Below are 23,559 nucleotides of genomic sequence, written 5' to 3'. Positions count from 1 at the left end.
GCCTACAACAACTACACAGGTTTAAACATCAAAGGAAAACAAGAAGATCTTGTCAAGACAAATCCAATAAAGATCTTCAGACAAAGGATCAATCACTACAAGAAAAATCATGAATCGCAACGGAAACATCGCGACGGAACGTAATCCGTTGTCGATTTGCGACGGTTTTTGCTACGGAGCGTGTTCTGTCATAATTTTGCGACAGAAATGGTGACGGAATTCAGTTCTGTAGCGATTTTTGGCGCAAAGTGAGAAAAAAACCTGGGAAATTTTGGCGCCCACATTTTGATGACGGATTTTGCGACGGAATTAAGTTCTATCACCACAATGGCAACGGAAAAGGCAACGACCGATGGTTTCGTCGCGATTTTACGACAAAATCGGCGACGATAATAAATTCTGTTGCGATATTTGGGGCAAAGTGGAATGAGATGACAAAATCGATTCCGTCGTCAATATGTTAACACATTGGCGATAGAAAATGCGACGCCCCACATGTGTGTCGTGCTATGGCGATGGAATCGGCAACAAAAATTAATTCTGTTACGATGTTTGACACAAAGATAGATTTGATGTTTTAGGTTGGCGACAGAACTTGCAACGCTCGTTCTTTCCGTTACTAAAATATTTATTTTTTAAAGTAAAGTTTATTTTCGCTACAAAATGAGACGACGGAATCGATTTCGTCGCCAATACGTTAACACATTGGTGACAGAAAATGCGACGTCCCACATGTCCGTCGTGTTACGGCGATGGAATCAACAACGGAAATTAATTCTGTTGCGATGTTTGGCGCAAAGATAGAATTGACTTTTGAGTTTGGCGACGAAACTTGCGACGATCGTTCTTTTCGGTTGCGAGAATATTTAATTTTTAAATAAAATTTATAACTTTTTAATGGTCGAATTTTGCACTAGGCTTGGTATTACAAGTGGAAATTTTCAAAATTTAATGTAAAATTGAAATTGCATATGAGTTATTAAAAATTATTAACGTTATTAAATTTTATATATAAAAATGAAATATGAGGTTTATTCATTTGTAAAGTTTTTTTTTTTTAATAATTATGTTGATATGCTAAGATAATTTATGAACATAAATATTTTAAATTACAACAAGAATTGATATTTAAAGTGGTTAATTACTAAAAATAATAAAATATACTAAATCATTAAAACAAAGTATTTAAAATTACAAAATTTTAAGAATTTTTTAGTAAATTACATTAGTAGTTGAATTACAATTTGTGTAATCATCACACAATAAAAATTTGAGACTCTTTTTGGAAAAATTTATAGAATAATTATATAATTAAAATTTAATTTGATCTAGCAAAATAATTCTACTCGGGCAATGAATTCATATGCTATAACTAAATTGCATAACTCTTTTGTCATTACTCATTCCATCCCATTTTACCTGTCTTATAGTCTTACATTCCTTTTTGGTTTGTCCCGAAATAGTGTCTTCTTTCCAAATTGAACATAACTATTATTTTACATTTTCGAATTTACCCTTTTAACTTGTTCAAATTTCTTGACAATTAATGAGGTAAGTACAATTGTACTTTGTACAAATGACACATACTTTTGAATCGCAAAATTAAAAAATTAGAAATATTTGTTTTGTTGCATTAAAAAACCATGCAAAAAATAATAAATGTGACAAGCAATTAGTGACATGTGGAGTATTTCACAACATCAGTAAATTAAACTTATTACAGTAATTTCACTTTTAACAAAAAATTAGTTAAGTTTACTATCTAATCAATATTGCATTAAGAATATTTAAATTATTTTAATATGAAAAATTGTAAGGGAGCCATTTTTGTTATCGATACTAATTATGTACAACAATATTCATCTTTACTACTAGTTTTACTACAAGTTTAAAAAACTCATTTTGATTATATCGAAACTAATCATTTTTATTTTATATTAATTATTTAATATTTAAAAATTATTCTAAACATTTACCTATTTTAACTTGTGTGTTAGATATCAATTTTAACGCACAATAACAATATATACATATATATATATATATATATATATATATATATATATATATATATATATATATATATATCGTGCAAAAGGAACCGTCGTCGGATTTTAAAATTATTTTAAATATAAATACATATAATATGTCGGGTTATGTAACCCACCGTATTATTATTATTATAATTATTATTATTATTATTATTATTATTATTATTTAACACAACTTAAAATAATAAATCTAAGACGTCGACTCCATAAAGAACTCACGTCTTAAGTTTAATTTTAAAAAAGAAATTAAAAACCACGTTGTATGATTAAGATAAAATATAATATATTTTTAAAAAAAATTATATACATATGTGTTAAAGTTTTTTTTTTTTTTTATCATAACGTATAATATAAGTTTTTTTTTTCAAAATATGTATTTATGTATTTTTATGTTTTTTTAAAAACTTTAATAAGGTATATAATGTCGGTTTTTGAAATGAATTGATGTTGTATGTCTTTTATATATATATATATATATATATATATATATATATATATATATATATATATATATATATATATATATCATTTTATTTTTTATTATATGGTATATAACATTGGTTAAAAAACAAAAATCTTATATATGTATAACATCATTTTATTATTAGAATTGATTTTATAACTTCAATTATATAAATAAAAAAAATTCCCTCCAAACTTAAATCCAAAAATCCCCCCCCCCCCCCCCCCCAAACTTAAATCCAAAATCTTTCCAAAAATCTTACAGTTTCCCTCCAAACTTAAATTCAAAATCCCCCTCAAACTTAAATCCAAAATCTTTCCAAAAATCTTACAGTTTCCCCAGACCTAAACCTAAACCTAAACCCTCTTCATCGATCACAACAGGAACCCAAGTTGCCGCTTTCGTTGCTACTGGCCAGCGCCTTCGTGACCATCAACCGCCGTCGCGGCTCCGTCAGCCGCTGCATAGACTCTCAGGTCATCTTCTCCGATCGCCTCCGAGAAGGCCTGTGCAGAGTCTCCCCAGATCTGAACAGGTTCCCTTGCCCTCCTCTTATTTCTCCGTTTATTTTGTTTTCTTTTAGGTTTCTCCCTGTTCTCTCTCTTCTGTGCTATTCTGGTGTATTATGTCGTTTGTCCAGTAGCCATGAATTTCTGCCGGTGTGGTCAGAATGTGCTGCCATTTGTCCTCTCTCTGTTGATTGTTGAGAAAATAAATCTGTTAGTGTAACTGCCGTCCCAAAAAAATTATTTAATCTGTTATTGTAAATGTCTACTACTATATCTATTTGTATTGTAACCAGAACTGGAATGTGTAATGGGAATGTATATACATGGTTTTGTCAATGTTGCATTCTGAAGGCTTTATATGGATAGCTCAGGTTCAGGTAGTTACTATATATCTTTATTTAAGTGTTGATTATATATATATATATTTATATTCCTCATGAATGCTTGAAATTGATTAGGATTGCTACTGCAGATTGAACAACATAGTTTATACGTTCTGCATGTCCTTGCTTGATTGATATTGATTTACAAGGAAAAGTATAATTCTAATTCTCCATTTGTGGCATCATATCTTACAAAGCCTCACTCAAAGCATAAATAATATAGTATATTTAAAATTTTCTTCTTAATTGCATGTAAGCTGTAAAACTTTGATTTCAGCTTCATTTCCTTGCCATCTAATGATCAGACTGCATTCCCAAAGCTACCCACCAATGTAAGAGTGATGTTGTTAAGGTGATTAGCTGCAGTACAAAAATGACAGTCAACATCTTCCAACAATAGCTAGACAAGTTAAGGTTAGAGAAATTTGAAATATGCATTATTAGATTGTGTGTATTTTGAAATTTAAACTATTAGTGAATATTAATTCTTTTTATTTTTGCATTAGAAAATTAGGAAATGTTGAAATTCTCAAACCGAACTGATGTATTTGACAATAAATGGCTTAGAGCTCCATAAGTGTGTTTATTCATATGTAAGGCTTGTTTTTTCTCATGGAATTCAATCTTTAGCCTAGAAACATTTAAAATGTCCAACCTCATTTTTGTTCTACTGAGCATAGTTGGATATCTAGTACATGTGACATGTCACATTATTTGTTTTTGTAGGGATTTGGAGGCTTTAAAATGTGATTGGTTACGTTCTACCTATTAGAGAGTAGATATCAGTTACATCCTACAATTTTATTGCAATGTGTACTGTGAAATGAGTGTATATGCTTAAGATTCATTACACATGTGCTTTCTAATGTTAAATATTGTAGGATTTATCTCTTAACCTCTCATATCATATCAGACAGTAGTTGTTATAGCTTGTTCAAGGAAATAACTAATAAAAAAAAGGATTAGGTTGAAGTAAATTTATAACATTTACTTATAGGGTACTTGTTTTTAACAAAAGACAACCCCTTTCAAGGTAAGAGTTTTATTTTAATGAATTAGTACATTAACAAGAGTTTTATGCCTCTATTTGGACAAGTATCTATCTTAATTTATGTTTGTGAGTTTGCAGCTTTTTTCTGTTTTTCTCTTTATTTTATAGGGGAAGAATCAATACTTCTTTCCCTCATTCTCTTGTATAGAATTCTTGGGTTTTGCACTTTTTCTGTATTTTTCTAATGTACATATTCTTAGAATGTTGGTTTTGGATCATGGTATGAAGATACTATGTTTTGCAGACTCTCCCCAAAAAATGGAAAGAATAAGAAAAAAAGAAGAGGAATTCAAAATTGACTAAATTAAACAGCGGTCTAAGCAGAAATAAGAAACATTATTAATACACATATAGAATAGTCAAGTTGTTTTCTTGACTTCTTTCCAAAGAGTCTTAATTGTTTAGTTTGTGTTTTTTTTTTTTGTTTTTTTTTTTGTTGTTGTTGAAATCAGGACTATGTTGCGGTTGGCGGGCATGATAAGAAAACAAGAGTTTGTGGACTTGGCTCATATGGTAGCACCATTTGCGGTCCAATTAATGCTAACAAAATAGATTTTCTATGCTTCTTATGCAGCAGAGATTGGATCTCATGAGAGTGAGAGAGCTGGTACTTCATCATCACCCTCGTCACAAGCGGATTAGACTTGATATTCATTTTTTATGGATTATTATATTGTTGTTTAGACATGAATTTCGTATTAAGTACAACATTAAATTTATGAATTATAAAGCAGTATTACTTTTATATTACAAATTATATTGTATTTTAGTTCTAATAGTGCTTTTGTTTATAAATATAGTTGTATATTAATATTTTAAATACTAACCTTAGAATTTTAACATAATAATTACTAAAATATTAAAAAAAAATTAATAATTTAGAAGAATAGCAACATAATGTGATTTTAGCAATGGAATATTCGTTATCATTATGATGATGAAATTAGGGACGAAAAGATTATTGTCGCTCAAAATGCAATGGAATTGCGACAGTAATTAGTTTTGTTATTTTCTTACGACGAAATGTTGTGACGGAAAACAAACTTTGCGACGAAATATCTAGCAATGAAATTGCGACGACAATTTATTCCGTCGTTTTGTTATGACGGAATTTGGTGACGGAATACGAAATTTACAACGGAAAGGTTAGCGACAGAATCACGACGGCAATTATTTTCGTCGTTATATTTCACAACGGAATATGAGTTTCGCGATGGAATATTTTCTCACACGATGGCGACGGAAGGAAAGATTTCCGTTGCCAAAATCGCAACAGACTTACGACGAAATGATTTCCGTAGCCAACTTCACGACGGAAAATTCCGTTGTCGTTTTCGGTCGCCACCGCTCGTGACGGATTATTTCCGTCATGAAATGGAATACTACAAGCCTGGAGACTACGGAATGAATTCCGTCGCGAAAATGCAAAATTCCATTGCAAAACGTGATTCGCGACGGAATTTCTCGTTTTCGCGACGGAAAAATTCCGTCGCGAATCGCGATTTTTCTTGTAGTGAATGAGGAAATCGACTTCACCAGGATGCTCAAACAACAAAAGGAAAGGGATGACCGTGAACATAAGGAAGCTGAACAACAGAAGTCAAATCTCTTGGAAATGTAAGATATCCTTTCGTTCTGCTTTCATTATAAAGTTTTTGTAATTCACACCATCTTAATATGAAACTCTCATTGTCACACATCTCGTGTCACTTGTCTGAGTTATTTGTCCTTGTCTTATTTATTAATGCTTTCATCCTAGAAAAGACTTGTACACTCTCAAGTATGGCTGCTTTTATAATAGAAAATTCTTTATGGAATCTTTATCAGGCTTACAAGAAGAGTATAGGTTTTGGCATCATCAAAAATGGAGAAATTGTTAGGAACATTGTATTAGGATTTTGATGATACCAATGTAATGTAGAAAGTAGACCCCAAACTGATAGCTTTTTCAAATCGCTACTTTCGTCCTAGACGAGAGTTGCCATAACTCTCATGTAATTCGTGTTAAGTTATACAAACACATGAAAATGAGTTATGTCTAGTTGATAGGGTCTACAAGACAAAAGAAGACACGAGACAAGATGAACAGCAGCAAGAATTTAAGAGGAGTTGTCAACTACCTCGAAAGGACAGACTTATTAAAGACAATTCTCTTCAAGCATTCTTTCTCCTCAACAACGAGAAGAATGTCTCATCTGTCTGATTTGACAACATCCTAGGAACATAAGGATCTCATCTAATGGGGACACGATTACCAAGGAGCATTAAATGAAGATGTACCATTTTCTGGAGCTAAAGGACAAAACCCTAATGCCTCACACACCTTCAACGGCCACATGGTACAACCTCATTAATGGAGCATTTAATGCATGGAGCTCCCCGGTCCTTATCCACTGGTTAAAAAGGTTCGAAAATTTCATCTCCCTCCAACGGATGAATTTTCATCACCTATATAAACCCACCTTCATCAACTAAGAAGGTGCTGGTTCTATTTTTTTTCACTCGACTCATTTTCTTGCAAAAGCTCTTAAACGCTCTTAACTCTTTCAAGCTTTTGTGAACCAGTGTTAAGGTGCTAAGATATTTGAAGAAGTTTATTGATCATCATCTTACACCTTAAAGAAGTCTTGCCACTTGTACGAAGCAACCATCCTTCAGTCAAGACTTCATCACGTTAGAGAAATCAGAAATCTCTTTCTACCAACCTCAACTCTGAAGAAGAAGTTGATAGAGGCGGAGTAAACTCGAGGAGTTGAAAAACCTACGAAGGCTGTCCGGCTTAGTGATCAAGGAAGTCTTTGTGTAATTGTACTAACCGGTGATAGTGCAATCCTTCCATAAGTTGTGGAAGAAGAGTGGAGTAGGCAACGTTTGCCGAACCACTATAAAATCTCTTGTCCCTTATCTCTTTACTTACGCATTTCATTTCCGCATCATATTTTCTTATCATCATTACCGAAAGTTTTCTTTCATCGTAAACTCGTGCAAAGCAAATAATCAAATCTGAATTATCTGCTGCGCTAAAACACCAAAAGGTGGTTTTGGGGTAAAACACGAAAAGAGTCTATTCACCCCCCCCCCCCCCCCTCTAGACTCTCACTACACTCTATCAGGACCAACAGTATCTTTGTAATCATCTCATTCAATACAATTCATACCGTTCTCATCTCATTCAATACAATTCATACCGTTAGGGTTTGTCATTCCCATGGCTGACGGATCTGTTAACTCCTCTGAACGGACCGTCTTGCTGTATCTTCGGTCTCTTCGAACGGACCGTCTTGCTGTATCTTCAGTTTCTTCGATTGTGAGTTCTTTCTTCGGTTTCTTCGACTGTGAGTTCTTTATCCACCGCTCACCACTTTATTTTGGAGAACTCAGGTCTTTCTGTTTCTTCCCGGACATGATTTAATGGGTTTCGTTGATGGGTCAAACCCTTGTCCGCCGGTTGTGCTCCCCTCCAGAGTCGACAACGCTCCGCCGCTATCGAACCCTGAGTATGCCGTCTGAGGTCGTCAAGATCAAGCTCTCCTCTCCATGTTAATCTCTTCGTTGTCTGGAGAAGTCATGCCCTTGGTCGTAGGCCAGTCACCGGGCGAGCAGGGCCGTGTGGGACGCCGTTGTGCAATTGCTGGCCTCGTTGTCTCGTGCTCGCTCCTTAAATCTTCTTGGACAGCTCCAAGCCCTTCGACAAGGCGACTCTTCAGTCACCGACTACATAGCCATAGGACGGGCACACGTAGTGGTTGAAGACCTTGCGCTCGCCGACCGGCCGATGTCCCTTGATGAACAAAACCTCTACGTTTTCAGGAGACTTCGGCCAGATCGAGTTCATACAGTTCTCATCGATATATCTTAGCCTCCCGTTCAAAGTTTTATTGAGTTGACAAAATTAAGCCTTGATGATGAGTTGACCCCAAAAATTTTTGATATTAGTTAAACTAAAATTTATAGTTAAACAATGTAAGGACCAGGACTATGTGGTCTAATGGTATCCGGGTTGGACTTCTATTTGGAAGGTTGTAAGTTCGAGCCTCAGTGGAGGCGTTATTGGCTCTTTGTGTTTCAGTAGGTTGAGAAAGTATATGAACAGATACTACAATGTAATAGAGCTAGTAGCATTCAAAAAAAAAATAAATAAATAAAAAAATTCTTAAATTTACCTCTAACGATGAGCCAATAGAATTATTTATATTTATTGGTTGTCTATGAATTAAGCGACATATGATGTTATTTTTTCTCTTAAATTTATTTCTTGACTAGACAATGAATTAGCGGATTACATTATGAGTATAAAATAGTTTTGTTGTTTTATTCACAATGTTTAGATCGAGACCTTTTTAAAGGAAATAAAAAATTAAAAACTCCATTTTTTTTTCTTTTCGACTAATAAGAAAATCACTATATATGCTGCAAACAATACAAAGTAAACCAATCTCAAGCTTCGATCACAAAACCATGCTTGAATCTACTGCTTTGTTACACTTTTGTTGTTTAGCTCTTCTGTTATTTGATTCTTCCATTTTTCTTACTCTTCTACTTTGAGTATATAACTTTGTTGCTTCTGTAACTTTACTATTTTACACTTGTTGGCTTTTGTAGAACCTTTATGTTTTAATTTTTTTTCGAAAAAGATTATGATGTGCTTGGTACTGACTGCTTTTAAAATGTTTGTTTTATTTTAAGAAAAAAAAAAAACAAAACAAAATAAAAATTGTAGCCATTACCCAAGGATGTGTACGTGGTAAACTCCGCCTTATGACCAAGTGTTTGTTCTTTTGACTTTACAATAGAATGAAAAATAATTAAAAATAAATATTTGAGAGTTGTCAAGTTGTATCATATTTTAGACGTATCATTAAAATTTATTAATACAATTATTTTTAACATTATTTGGTCAAAACTAAATATTTAATGTAATTAATTAAAACTAAATAATACTTCTTTAGGTGGGGTGGTGTGGGCACGCCAAGGAAAAAATGCAGCAACTGTGTGGTTTGCTCTACCAGGGAACAAGCAATTGTTATGCGATGGATCATGGTCCACACAATTGTGTGGACCATGATCCGAAACGGCGTTGTTTCTTTAAATAAAGAAACGGCGGTTGTTGTATTTAACAATTTTTGTATTTCTGGTGTGTTCAGAACAAAATGAAACTATATAGTGTATCTAAAATGAAATTGAATAACTCGTCTCACATATTGTGTTTATATTATCAAATGAAACTGTGATTGACTTGAAATGATACTTTAGTTGTGTTGAAATAAAACTACAGTATGTATGAAATGAAAGTGAATAACATGTCTCACATATTGAGTGTATATTGTCAAATGAAACTGTAGTTAAAGTGAAATGATACTTTAGTTGCGCTTAAATGAAACTACAGTATGTATAAAAAGAAATTGAATAACATGTCTCACATATTGAGTTTATATTGTCAATATGAAAAATGTAGTTATATCAAATGATACTTTAGTAGTGTTGTAATGAAACTACAATGTATATAAAATGAAACTGAATAACAGTTTCACATATTTGAGTGTATATTGTCCAATGAAACCGTAGTTCAATTATAATTATAATTTAGTGGTGTTGTAATAAGACTATAGTGTGTATAAAATGAAATTCAATAACAGGTCTCACTGTAATAACACTATTGTATGTATAATGTCAAATGAAACTGTAATTGTTAGGGCCGGCTTAGGACACCTCCTGGTGTGACAAAAAAAAAATGAAACTGTAGTTGAAACAAAATGAAACTTTAGTTGTATTGAAATTAAACTACAATGTATATAAAATAAAACTGAATATGTTATACAAATAGAATTAATTGTACGGAACAGGTGCCGTTTCTTTTCATTAAAAAAAAAAAAAAAAAAAAAAACGAAACCGTATAGACATGTGGTCCACAGTGCTACGTGGACCACGGTCCACAGTAAAATTAGCCGGGAACAAGCCAGTAGGCTAGAAATATTATTTAGCTTTAATTAAATTTAAAAAATTAGTTACATTTTAATTAAAGAAAATAATTATAATTATAACCATTTAAAAACTATTATAATTTGTCAAAAATAATATAGTTAATATTGATTTTATTTTTAATGAAAGGACCTATTGTGGTTCACCACTAGTATATAACACTTGTATACTAACGAATTAAACCTTCCTTCATCCCTATCCCTATCCCTATCATTATTATATATGTAAATTATTCAAACATTTCCACGCAGCTCCTTCAATTCATTTATTTGGTTCAAAAACTGTTTTAATTAGATTGCCTAATTAAGTAATTAAGCAAAGCATGTAATGTCAAATAAGTAAAGCTTCTTTCCTTTTTTTTTTTTGCTGATATGTTTGGTCCTGCTCCACAGCTGCTGGATAGAGCCAAGAAAAATTTATTGTCAAAGAAAGTATGACATTTTTTGCATTAATAACTCAAGTCATTGTTTGATAAGATCAATTTGAAGATTCTTCAAATAGATCTTCCCATCTTCAAATATTTTATGAAACTATAATTATTGGACTTGATTACTGAATTTAAAGTTGTTGACAATCTTGACATACCATTAATGTTTTGTTAAATAAAATTGGGAAAACCACTCTTTCTAATTATGCAATAAAATAAAGTAGTTATAAATTTATTTTCCAAAACAATGTTATCACCACATCTATATATATATATATATATATAGGGTGCGGATCCCATGAGACCCCCTTATAAAATGAGATGGTGAGATGACATCCCATCCATTTGTTAAATTGAAATGGATGGATGAGATTAATGAGGAATTTAATGCTAAATAAGTTTATTTTTTAAATAGGGGGTGTAAAAGTAATTGTAGGCATGTGGTATTTTTGGTTATAAATAGATTGGAATCTTTGCCATAATCAAAGATTACAAATATTATGGAAATAAACAGTATACAAATATACTCCACATGTATAATATTACTGCCGTTATGTTCTGATATTTGATTGTAAGTAGGGTGCAGAGGTTGAAGATGGATGACAACACAGGTATGAGACTTGTTATCGTTAATAATTCTTGAATCATTATTCGTAGGTCTGTGCTTGCGTGATAATAGGTCTGTGCGTCGAATAAGTTATTGTTTGGCTGGCTGTGCGTGCGTGATAAAAGGTATGTGCGTCGAATATGTTTACAGTAGTGGTGTTGAATTGTTTGGCTGCCTGTAATGAACTTAATAAGCTAGGGGATGAAGAAACATGTGGGATATTTATATGATGTTTTCTGTTGGCGTTGTCCTGCGTGCAATACAAGGGTTTTGATGCGATGTGACATTCATCAAGGGTTCGGAAATTATTTTTATAACAATGGATGTGCGTTAAATCCCTTGTGTGCTCATTTTGTATGAATTAGACGGTATGTGTGTTATTTGGTTAGTGTATTAACCGGTTTGTGCGTTCTTTTAATGCGGAGTGTGCACCATAAGCAATAGAATTATAATGGGTGTGCCTGGAATGAAGTAGTTTGTCCCTAAAATAAGTATTATAATGGGTGTGCGTGAAAGGAATGTTGTATATTAATTTGGAATGAATAAGACGGTATAGCTGTTATTTGGTTAGTGAATGGAATGGGGTGTGTGCGTTTTTTAACGACGGAGTGTGCATCTTTGGGAATAGTAATATGGTGTGTGCATTTTTTAAAGACGGAGTGTGCATCCTTGGGAATAATAAGGGCCAACTACGCACGAGCCAGTGCCAACAAACCCTGATTACAAATATTTACATTTCTAGATTTATAAAATGCACAACATCAGATACGTGACATAAAATAAGAATGACCAATAGTAAAAAAGGAAATTACTAAAACAAACACATGCAAAGAAATGCAAGAACCACCCCCCTCCCCCCCCCCTCCCCCCCCCCAAAAGCAGTATTACAGCAACATGCACACGTCAATATCCCCCACGCACATACTATTGTGTGATATGACTTTGACCCAACACAGACCATGATGGCACGCACAAACCTAATACACAGAAAAATGCACCCACTAACTACCAACTACGCACAAACCAATGTCAACACACCCCCCGACTATGCACAAACCAGTCTCTTTTGACAAGCATTAAACTGCCTCATTGTTGCAACCAAGTGCTTGGGAGAAGCACGAATCTTCAAAAGCGGAAATAGTATCAAGTCGTTCGCATCTAACCCATCATCCTCCTCGTCAGAATTCGTGTCCGGTGGCGGAACAGGGGGTGCTTCAACATCCTCGGAGGGCATCACATGTACAGCCTCTACCGCATCTACCGTCTCTGCAGCCGTGACACCTAGACATACCAAAAAAAAAATCACTATGAGCAACAAAAGTTACCACATAACAGATAAAAACATAACCAAACTCCTGAGCACCCACTTTTCCCCCCTAACGCACAGACCAGAATCAGGATCCCAGCAGCCCAATATTACGCACTAGCTTATAACTTAAAACGCACCAACCAATTAGCAATTACAATATTACACATAAACGTCACTCCAAGAACGCATACACTAATTGCCAGTAAAATACAAGGAACAATATTATAATAAATGAGAACATGACAAGCCAATCACGATTAAAGGTACCTTACATACCAAAAAAAAAAAAAAAAAAAAAAAAAACAAACAAAAAACAAAATATATACCGGATACTTAAAACAAAACCAACATTAATGAACCCAAACTTCAAATATGTCCTACAAAGCACACACACATCCACACACCACCGTACACCCGCATATTCGGATCCTAAAAATATAACATTACGCACAAGCCTAAACCGTAGAACGCATCAACGAATTACTAATTACAATATTACGCACAAACCCCATACTAATAACGCACACAGTAATTACTACTCTCATATGCTACACAATATTTAATGTGGAATAAACAGATGTAAATCACTAAAAGCTAAGGTGGATTAGATGAATGGGATACGAATTTGATGAGAATATTAAGTTTATAAAAACAAAATAAAATATAATATATGAATTCAAGAATTCAAAAAAATAACACCAATCTTACAAATACCTCAATAAAATAAATACAATTATCTAATCACCCATTTTATTAACACTTGTGATTTGTTTAGAGACTTAACGCTCAAGCCTAAAACGTAGAACGCTTGAACGAATTACTAATTACAATGTTACGCACAAGCTGAAAATGTAGAACGCACCAACCAATTAGTAATCAAAGTATTACGCACAAACGTCGCACAATTAACGCACATACTGCAAAGACCAAAGACTTTAAGGGAGAAAGCACATCATCTAAGTGGAGATGCATATGCTGGTATTAAGAGCATGAAAAAGCACTCTCTGATACACGATCAAACCCCCACCTCCACTAAAAACAAAGAAAACCCTATTAAAACTCTAACTAACAAACCTACACACCACACACCCCCTCCTCTGCTGCAAAATCAAACCAGAACCCCATCCCCCCTCCCCCACGCCGCCACTCATAACCCAAAATAAAAAAGGAAAAAAAACAGTAATAAACCCAAACACACAAAAAATTAACCAAAAAACACAACCAATAACGAGAAAAAGGAAAAACCGAGAAGAATCATACCTTGCACATGGACGGTGACAGATTACTTTTAACGTTTGGATCTTTGAGTCATAGAATCGTGAGCAACTGTGAAATTCGATGTCAGCGTGAAGAGCGCCGGTGGAGAAAATTGACAGAGGGGGAAGTGAATCGATAGGGGTGATGTGAAGAGACACTGGTTCGAATTCTAAAACTTGAAGTTTATTTGATACCAAAAATAATGCTGCCTCTACTACACACACGCGCTATAATTAAGGGATCAGAATTAATAACACAAGCAAAAGACTACAATGACCCTAACTCCTTTACAAACCATCAGCACATGGGATCCAAAACCAAAAGATCAAAACCGTTAAAAAATAAAAATAAACGAACCAGATTACATCTTACCGTCTCATCAAAATATGAGTCTCATTGGATCCAATATCTATATATATATATATATATATATATATATATATATATATATATATATATATATATATATATATATATATATATATATATATATATATATATAATCCTCCTATTTCATTTTCCCGCTCAAACTTTTGTAGTAAAACTTATTTGGTAATCAAATATAAAATGGAAATTAATTAAAATTTAGTAATTGGTAATATTACATAATTACACCTTTCCTTTTTGAAAAATTATACAAGTTTATAATTCTCATATTTTCTACCTATAAATACAATGGATTTGTGAGTACGGAAATCATAATTTTTGCTTTTGCACGGTTTCACTTCTTCTTCCTGTTCTCTCTGTGGAATCATATCTTGGTGTTGAACTCATGAAAACGTAAGTTTTTTTTTTTTTTTTTTTTTTTTTTTTTTTTTTTTTTACAGTTTTCAAGATTATTATTATTATTATTATTATTATTATTATTATTATTATTATTATTATTATTATTATTATTATTATTATTATTATTATTATTATTACTATTATTACTATTATTACTATTACTATTATTATTATTATTATTATTATTATTATTATTATTATTATTATTATTATTATTATTATTATTATTATTATTTTGCAATTGTTGCTTGAAGTGTTTTTAGTGCCGCTGGATCCAATGGATTGGGCATTGATGGCGACCCGGGTAACATTGACTACAAAGTTGATTTCTTAATTTTCCGGCAATAAGGAAGGGCCGGCGTTTTTCTTATCAGAAATCAAACTCTTTTTCTCCTCACAGGCAACGAAGCGCTTTGCAGAACCGGAAAGTGGTTCTTTTTTTTTTTCTCTCTTTATTCCTCTGAGATAATTACAAGATGTATACAAAAAACGAAACATAATCCTGGTTTAAACACCAAAAATACAGAAGTTAAGGATAGAGATCGAGGACTAAGTCACGGATCTGAACTAACAAATAATGTATAATATTATTAGTACAAAATAATGTATAATATTATTAGTACAAAATTTACAAATATTATAATTAATTAATATAATATACACGTAATATGTGTGTGTGTGTGTGTGTGTGTGTGTACACTTAATGTATAATATTATTAGTACAAAATAAATTATACTTGCCTTAATAATTAATTATTAATATTATTGCCTAATAATTATGTATTGTTACCTTTTTTGGTGTAATTAGTATGGTAATCTATATACATATATATATATATATATATATATATATATATATATATATATATATATATATATATATATATATATATATATTTATACTTAATATATAATATTATTGGCACAAAATAAATTATTATTACCTTAATATATAATTAATTTTTAATATAATTTCTTAATTTTTATTAATGGTAATTATTCTAATAATTTTTCTTTCCTTCTTTCGTATAATTACTATGGTAATTATTTAAATATTGAAAGAGAACAAGTATTATAATTAGTATAATTAATGTCATTATAATGATAATTGCCACAATATTTGGTAATTATAATTAATATAATTAATGAAATTGAGAAATATAAGATTTTTTCCGTGAAAATATTTGTGACAATTTCATTAAATTATAATTAATAAAATATGACATATAATTAAGGAAATGAAAATATAAAATTAACAAAATATAAAAATGTATAAAAAAGTTTAAATACATGCATATATACACTTATGCACTATACTAATCATACAAAATTTAAATGCTACTTTTTAAATTTCTAAATATAATTTTTAAAGTATAAATCTAACAATATAAATCTATACTGTTATTACAAACAAAATCTTCCTTTCTTACTTTCCCGTTCAAACAATAAATAATTACCAATTAATTAGTAAAAACATTTGTAGTAAAAAAAAAAAGATCCTTAATTCACGAAAAATAGAAAAAAAAATCGAAATTCACTAATTAATTAATACTAACAATAACTAGTAAAAAAAAGTTTGTAGTAAAATAAGAAAATAAAAAAAGATCCTTAATTCACTAAAAATGAAAATATAAATGAAATTTACTGATTATTACTAATAATAATAATTAGTAAAATAGGAAAATAAAAAAGGGACGGAGGTTTACGCAAGAGCAACACGATCGACAGGCTTCTAAATTGCTGGCATGGCTGCGTCGAAAGCTGTGATAGCGGGACTGTCGAACAGATGGGCAGATATTGTATTGGAAGATGAGGACGCCGGTGTTGAGGCGCCGGCGGTCGACGATGGCGCAATGGCAGTCGCGGATTCTTGGATGGTGGTCGGCCGGTTCCTAACTCAACGATTAATCAAGGTTGAGTATATGCGACAGGTTATGGCCTCGGCATGGAAACCGGTTAGTGGTGTGCATATCACGGAGCTCCAACCGAATCTTTTCCAGTTTGTATTCCATCATATAACGGATGTCCGGAGAGTTATGGATGAGGGGTCGTGGTCCTTTGAGAATTGTACGCTATTGTGTAAAGAGGTGAAGGATGGTCAGTTGCCGGAGGATATGGTGCTTGATACTGTGGATTTATGGGTGCAGGTGTATAACCTGCCGGTTGGCTATAATACGGTACTGGTACTTGAAAAGACAGGGAACTTTCTGGGGAAATTCCTAAAGATCGATGAAAGATAGATGAAGGGGCCTCTCAAAGCGTTCTACCGAATTAGGGTTTGTATGCCTGTGGATAGACCTCTAAAAAGAAAGATGAAATTGATTCGGCGGGACAAGTCTTGGGGATGGGTGAATTTCAAATATGAGAGATTACATACTTTCTGCTTTTTCTGTGGACTTTTAGGGCATTCGGAAAAGTTCTGTTTGAAAGCTAGAAACTCGACTTTGACTCCTGAGCAATATCCTTATGGTGTATGGATGAGAGCTGGTCAGGCAAGAGGATCACGGCCAGTCGGAGAATCATGGTTACTAAACTCGGATGATTCGCCGATCCACCAGGGAACCATGAGTGGGGCACCAGAAAATCCGGGTGATACTGAACAGGCACACGGCCGAACTGAGGAGGAGGAGGAGGGGGTAACGGCGTTGGCTAAACGTCGTAGACAAGATAATAGACAGTTGACTGATACGGATATAAACATGGCGGATAGCTCAAAAAACTTGCTTCAGGCGGGCTCTGGTTCTCAGACCCGCCCACAACAATGAGTACTCTGAGTTGGAACTGTCGTGGCTTGGGCAATCCACGGACAGTTCGTGCAGTTGTGGACATGGTGTCCAAGAAGAAGCCTGATTTTGTATTTTTGATGGAAACGAAGGTGGCACGAATACATGCCGAACGTGTTCATGTTACGATTGGTTACGAGGGCCTTTTTTATGTTGATAATACGGGCCGTAGTGGTGGTTTAGCATTACTTTGGAGGAAGAACAATACTGCAAGATTACTGGGTTACTCGAAGATGCACATTGATGTTGAGGTTAATATTAGTGGTTTTCCGAGTTGGAGAATGACTTGTTACTATGGCTATCCAGAACGAACACGAAAAACTGAGTCATGGGATCTATTGAAACAGTTGGCAACACAATCTGAGCTCCCCTGGGTTGTGATTGGTGACTTTAATGATCTCCTGTATCAGTATGAAAAGAAAGGTGGAAATCCACACCCGAATAGTCTCTTACGCGGCTTTGGAGAGACTATTGATCAGTGTGGTTTGCATAGTTACCAATGAGTAGTAATCAGTTCACATGGCAGACGGGCAAAGGCACTCCTGGATGGATCCAGGAAAGACTAGATAAGGTACTAGTCACTAACCGCTGGAGAGATATTGTTAATGGGGTCACAGTTACAAATCAATGGACAAGACGATCAGATCATTCAGCTATTTTCATGGGGATTCGATGTTATGGGACCAGGAGGGGTGGGGGCCGAAGATTTCGCTTTGAGATGGCATGGCTCTATGATGAGGGATGTAGAGCAGTAGTGGCTGAATCATGGGAGGAAGGAAGGAGTAGGGGAGCACAGAGTTGTATTGCACACTGTGGAAGACGGTTAACCCGATGGGGGGGAGACCGTTACCATAAGTTTGGGGAAACGATTGAGTAGCTCTGGAAACGACAAGATCAACTCAAGGGATGTACTGATCACGCATCCCTGGATGAGTATAACCGCCTAGAAATGGACTTATGCAGAGTGGAGATGCAGGAGGATGCATACTGGAAGCAGAAGGCCAAACAGCACTGGCTCAAGGATGCTGATGCCAACACGAAGTTTTATCATAGGTATGCCTGGAACCGAAGGAATAAGAATACTTTAATTAAAATTATGGATAGTCGTGGTGAATGGGTGGAAGGGGATGATATGGCGGGTGTGGTTCTGGATTATTTTAAGCACATTTTTACAACTAGGAATCCCATGAATGGTGATCTGATTTATAGCAATATTACTCCACGAGTAACTCAGGCACAAAATGAGTTATTAATGCAGCCCTTTGAGGTGGGTGAGGTGAAAGATGTTCTCTTTGAAATGTGTCCTGATAAGGCGCCAAGGCCGGATGGGATGAACCCGGGTTTTTACCAGAGTTTTTGGGATATTGTGGGAGGTGATATTTCGGCCTTTATTATAAGCTGTCTGAATGTAGGCTCATTACCACCTGGTCTGAATAATACCGATGTCGTGTTAATTCCTAAGAAAGATGTTCCTGAGCAGGTCTCTGATTTGAGACCAATTGCGCTTAGCAATGTAATTTATAGGATTATGGCCAAAATGATTACCCGGAGGATGAAGCCCCTAATGGATAGTATTATATGTGAGTCCCAGAGTGCATTTATACCAGGCAGGTTGATAACGGGTAATATTTTGATTGCCTCAGAGGTAGGCCATTATTTGAACAGGAAACGGTGTGGAGCAGTTGGTTGGAGTGCCTTAAAGCTAGATATGGCAAAGGCCTATGAGCAGATGGAGTGGCCTTTTTTGAAAGGTATGATGGTGGCCCTGGAATTTGATGATAAGTGGATTGATCTTATTATGATGTGTGTTACGACGGTATCCTATAATTTCCTGGTAAATGGGACACGTAGTGATTCACTAATACCAACTAGGGGTTTAAGACAGGGGGATCCATTATCTCCGTATCTTTTTATAATTTGTGCTGAAGGGCTCTCTATGTTGTTACAACAAGCACAAGGAGGGGTTTAATACATGGATGTAGAGTAGCAAGGGGTGCTCCGCCTATCTCACATCTTTTTTTTGCTGATGATAGCTTATTATTTTTTAAAGCAACTGTGCAGGAGGCAAATGAAATTAAAGGATGCCTGGCTCTATATGAAAATCTGTCTGGGCAGGCTGTTAATTACCATAAATCTAGTATATGCTATAGTAAGAATACGACGGAGGTGGTCAAGGAAAATGTGGCGCAAGTTTTGGGTGTGATCCAGGCTCCTAACTATGGGAAGTACCTTGGGTTGCCATCATTTATTGGAAGAAATAAGAAAGCGGCGTTTGCTTATATAGAAGACAAGATCAGACAGAGAATAGGATCTTGGAATAAGAAACTATTGTCGCAGGCAGGAAAAGAGGTCTTATTGAAAAGTGTGGCCCAGGCTATGCCTACTTTCTCAATGAGTGTTTTCTTATTGCCTACTGCTATCTGTACGGCTATTGAGAGGTTGATGAATAGGTATTGGTGGGGCTCAGGGACTGACCAGAGAATCCATTGGAAAGCCTGGGATAAGTTATGTATTCCAAAGAAGTATGTTGGATTGGGCTTTAAAGATCTAAGAGCTTTCAATGTGGCACTATTGGGAAAGCAAGCTTGGAGACTGTTAACCAATACAGATTCTCTAGTTTCTAAAGTTTATAAGGCAAGATATTATCCGAACCAACCTTTTACTGATGCGATTCTTGGGAACAACCCAAGTCACTGTTGGCGAAGCATTATGGCGGCTAAGGGTTTAATTTGTAGTGGGGTAAGAAGACGAATTGGGAACGGATTTTCTACCTCGGTATGGGGACACCCATGGTTGCAAGATGAAGATGACCCCATGATCCAAACAGAAATGCCACCCCAACTGAGTAATGCCAGGGTAATCAACTTAATTGACCAGGATACAGGCACTTGGGATTATGATCTGCTTACTGATATTTTTGAGCCCAATGATGTGGCTAGAATACTAAAAATACCAATCTCCCCAGACTATGATGATATGTTGTACTGGCATGGCGACCCCAAGGGCAACTATACTGTTAAGCATGGGTATAAATGTGTTTCGGGGAATTATGAGAATGTGGAGAGTGGGGGTTTCACGAAATGGCTAACATTGTGGAAGCAAAGAATACCACCCAAATGGAAGACTTTATTATAGAGAGCTTTGAGTGATATCCTCCCTACTACCAATAACATGCTTATAAAGAGAGTAGAGATTGATCCGGTGTGTGCTATGTGTGGAGTTGCAAATGAGAATATTATGCATGCATTGGTTTTGTGTGACTACGCAAGGACCATTTGGGCACTATCTAACCTTCCATCTATAAATATTGTGACAAATATTTTTTATGAATGGTTTAGTGCAATGTTAAATATTCTAGATTCTGATGGTATTGCCTACGCAGCTGCAATTATTTATCATTTATGGAGGGCTCGGAATGGTGCGGTTTGGGATGCATATTTGCCCAGACCACGACGATTGCTCGCCGCGGCCCAGGCCGAAATAGCTGCATGGCGCCGTGTCCATGCGCCGAGAGGAGGAATGACTGCTGCTGCGCCAACCACCGCCCCACTGCCTACCGCTGCCCACGAAACTGCCGACCAAGCTATACCAAATCACGGCCCAGCGGCCAATATTGCCTACGAAGCCGGCATCCAGTATACGGAGAATCACGCCCCAACACAAATACACCCCAAATGCTATGTCAATGCTGGATATCACCATACGGACAATGCGTCAACGGTAGGAGCAGTATTAATTGGCTCGGATGGTCGATTTATTTCGGCATATGCCGCACCTTTGCCACATTGCTTTTCCCCACTAATGGCTGAGGCATAGGCTTTAAAGGAGGCTCTATCTTGGCTACGCGACCGTGGAGAACAAAATGTCGAACTTTATACAGATTGCCAGATGCTACAAAGTTACTTAACCACACCGCAACTGATCACACGATCATATGTTGGTTATGCTATTGATGGATGTACGAATTTATTGTCTATGTTTAATTATAGCCACGTTAATTTCATTCCTAGATCGCAGAATTATTTAGCGCATAGTTTAGCTTCTACAGCTTTCCAGTATGAAACAGCTATGTATTGGGATGTTATCCCACCTGATGCTATTTCAGCTTATCTATGAATACAACCCATTGGTTGACCTTCAAAAAAGGAAAATAAAAAAGAAGTCTTAATTCGATGAAAATGAAAATAAAAAACGGAAGATTGTGCAAAAAAAAGGTCATAATAAGGATAACAGTAAAAAAAAAAAATCCTACCAAAAATTAGAAAAATAAAAAAGATTCTTAATTCACGAAAAATAGAAAAAGAAACGGAATTCACTGATTAATTAATACTAATAATAATCAGTAAAAATGTTAGCAGTAAAATAGGAAAAATTAAAAAAAAAAAAAAAGATCCTTAATTCATTCAAAATCTATACTATTATTAAAAACAATATTCTATTTACTTGATTACCCGCCCAAACAATAGTAAATAGTAAAGGTAAATTAAAAAAGAAATAGAAATATTTCACAATAATTATGTACATCATCATCAATTAAAAATGGAACAAAAATTAGGTAAATTGAAAAATAAATGAATATTAATAATTGATTGAAAATTAAAAATGAAAAAAGAAACAGAAATTAGGTTAATTGGAAAAGGAAATGAATATTAATAATTGGCTGAAAATAAAAGATGATCCATAATTGACTAAAATGGAAAAAAAATTGTTAGATTGTTGCATTTTAATTTGTCACAATAATATTACATAGTAGAATAAATCAAATCACAAAACTTTTTTTTTTTATCATAAATCTTTCATAATTTTAAACAATGGAACATAAATCACAATAATAATATTCTACATCATCAAGTAAAAGTAAATACAAAATGGAAAGGAAATATTTCAATAATAATATTCTACACCATCAATAGTAAAGACATATTTTAAACAATAGTAAAGGTAAACTAAAAATGGAACGGAAATATTTCAATAAAAATATTCTACATCATCAATTAAAAATGGTTCGGATAGATAAAAAATTATTGCATCTGATATTCTAATTGACTAATTGACTGAAAATAAAAAAGAATAATTTCCTGAAAATGAATCTGATATTACTAATTGACTGAAATTATAAAAGGAAATGAATATTAATAATTGACTGCAAATAAAAAAAATGATCCATAATTGAAATGTAAAAATAAATTGACAGATCATTGCATTTTAATTAAAAAATAGAACGAAAATTAAAAATTGGACGAAAATATTTTAATAATAATATTCTACATCATCAATAGTAAATGCATATTTTAAACAATAGTAAAGGTAAATTAAAAATAGAACGAAATTATTTCAATAAAAATATTATACATCATTAATTAAAAATGGAACGGAAATTAGGTAAAAATATCAATGCATATAATATTCTAATTGACTAAAAATAAAAAAGAATAATTGGCTGAAAATGAATCTGATATTACTAATTGACTGAAAATATAAAAGGATCACTAATTGACTGAAATTCTACCATTATATATTTTCACCCGAGTCACCCATTTATGAAGATGGACAAAAGGTGTTAGCTCTAGACGAAGATGGACAAGATTGTGTTGTTACTACCAATGTTGTCTACAAAGAGATTTCAATAGTGTGTAAATACAATCTGTGATATTGGCCCTGTTTGATAAAAAATTAGCCTATAGGTCAATTTTGGCTTATTTGACCAGTATTAATTGTTTGATTTAGTTAAAATATCAATATAAATGTTTGGTTAATTAACTTTTTGCAACTCAAAAAGGCTAAAATTCAAAAAGCTACTTCAAGCAACTTTTTCAATTAACTTTTTGAGAAAAGAAATTATACCAAACAACTATCAGCTAACAACTAATTTACCAAACACTTTTCTGCCATAAGCTAATGTTATCAACTATTTATACCCTCTAATTAACACAATCAACTAAGAGCTAACAGCT

At 33.9% G+C, this 23,559-nt stretch overlaps 1 protein-coding gene across 1 annotated transcript; it reads left to right on the top strand.

Moving 5' to 3' along the window:
- The first annotated feature begins 18,104 nt into the window (after positions 1-18,104).
- On the top strand, positions 18,105-20,740 carry LOC109160532. The gene is made up of 4 exons (XM_019308820.1): positions 18,105-18,427; positions 18,569-18,658; positions 18,785-19,439; positions 19,667-20,740. Exons 1-4 carry the CDS (start codon positions 18,105-18,107, stop codon positions 20,738-20,740), a joined length of 2,142 nt encoding a protein of 713 aa, XP_019164365.1.
- Positions 20,741-23,559: the final 2,819 nt, after the last annotated feature.

This window comes from Ipomoea nil, unplaced genomic scaffold (genome assembly GCF_001879475.1).
Source record: "Ipomoea nil cultivar Tokyo-kokei standard unplaced genomic scaffold, Asagao_1.1 scaffold2848, whole genome shotgun sequence".
Classification (NCBI taxonomy): domain Eukaryota; kingdom Viridiplantae; phylum Streptophyta; class Magnoliopsida; order Solanales; family Convolvulaceae; genus Ipomoea; species Ipomoea nil.
Note: the sequence above shows the minus strand (reverse complement) of the source record. Positions and strands in the feature narration are given on the sequence as shown.

Bases quoted from the DNA above. Each gene is read 5' to 3' on its own strand.
- LOC109160532 (XM_019308820.1), top strand. From the start codon at position 18,105: ATGAGTAGTAATCAGTTCACATGGCAGACGGGCAAAGGCACTCCTGGA. The intron at 18,659-18,784 runs GTATGCCTGGAA...TTTTACAACTAG, and splicing joins AACACGAAGTTTTATCATAG to GAATCCCATGAATGGTGATC. The intron at 19,440-19,666 runs GTAAATGGGACA...GCAACTGTGCAG, and splicing joins CGGTATCCTATAATTTCCTG to GAGGCAAATGAAATTAAAGG.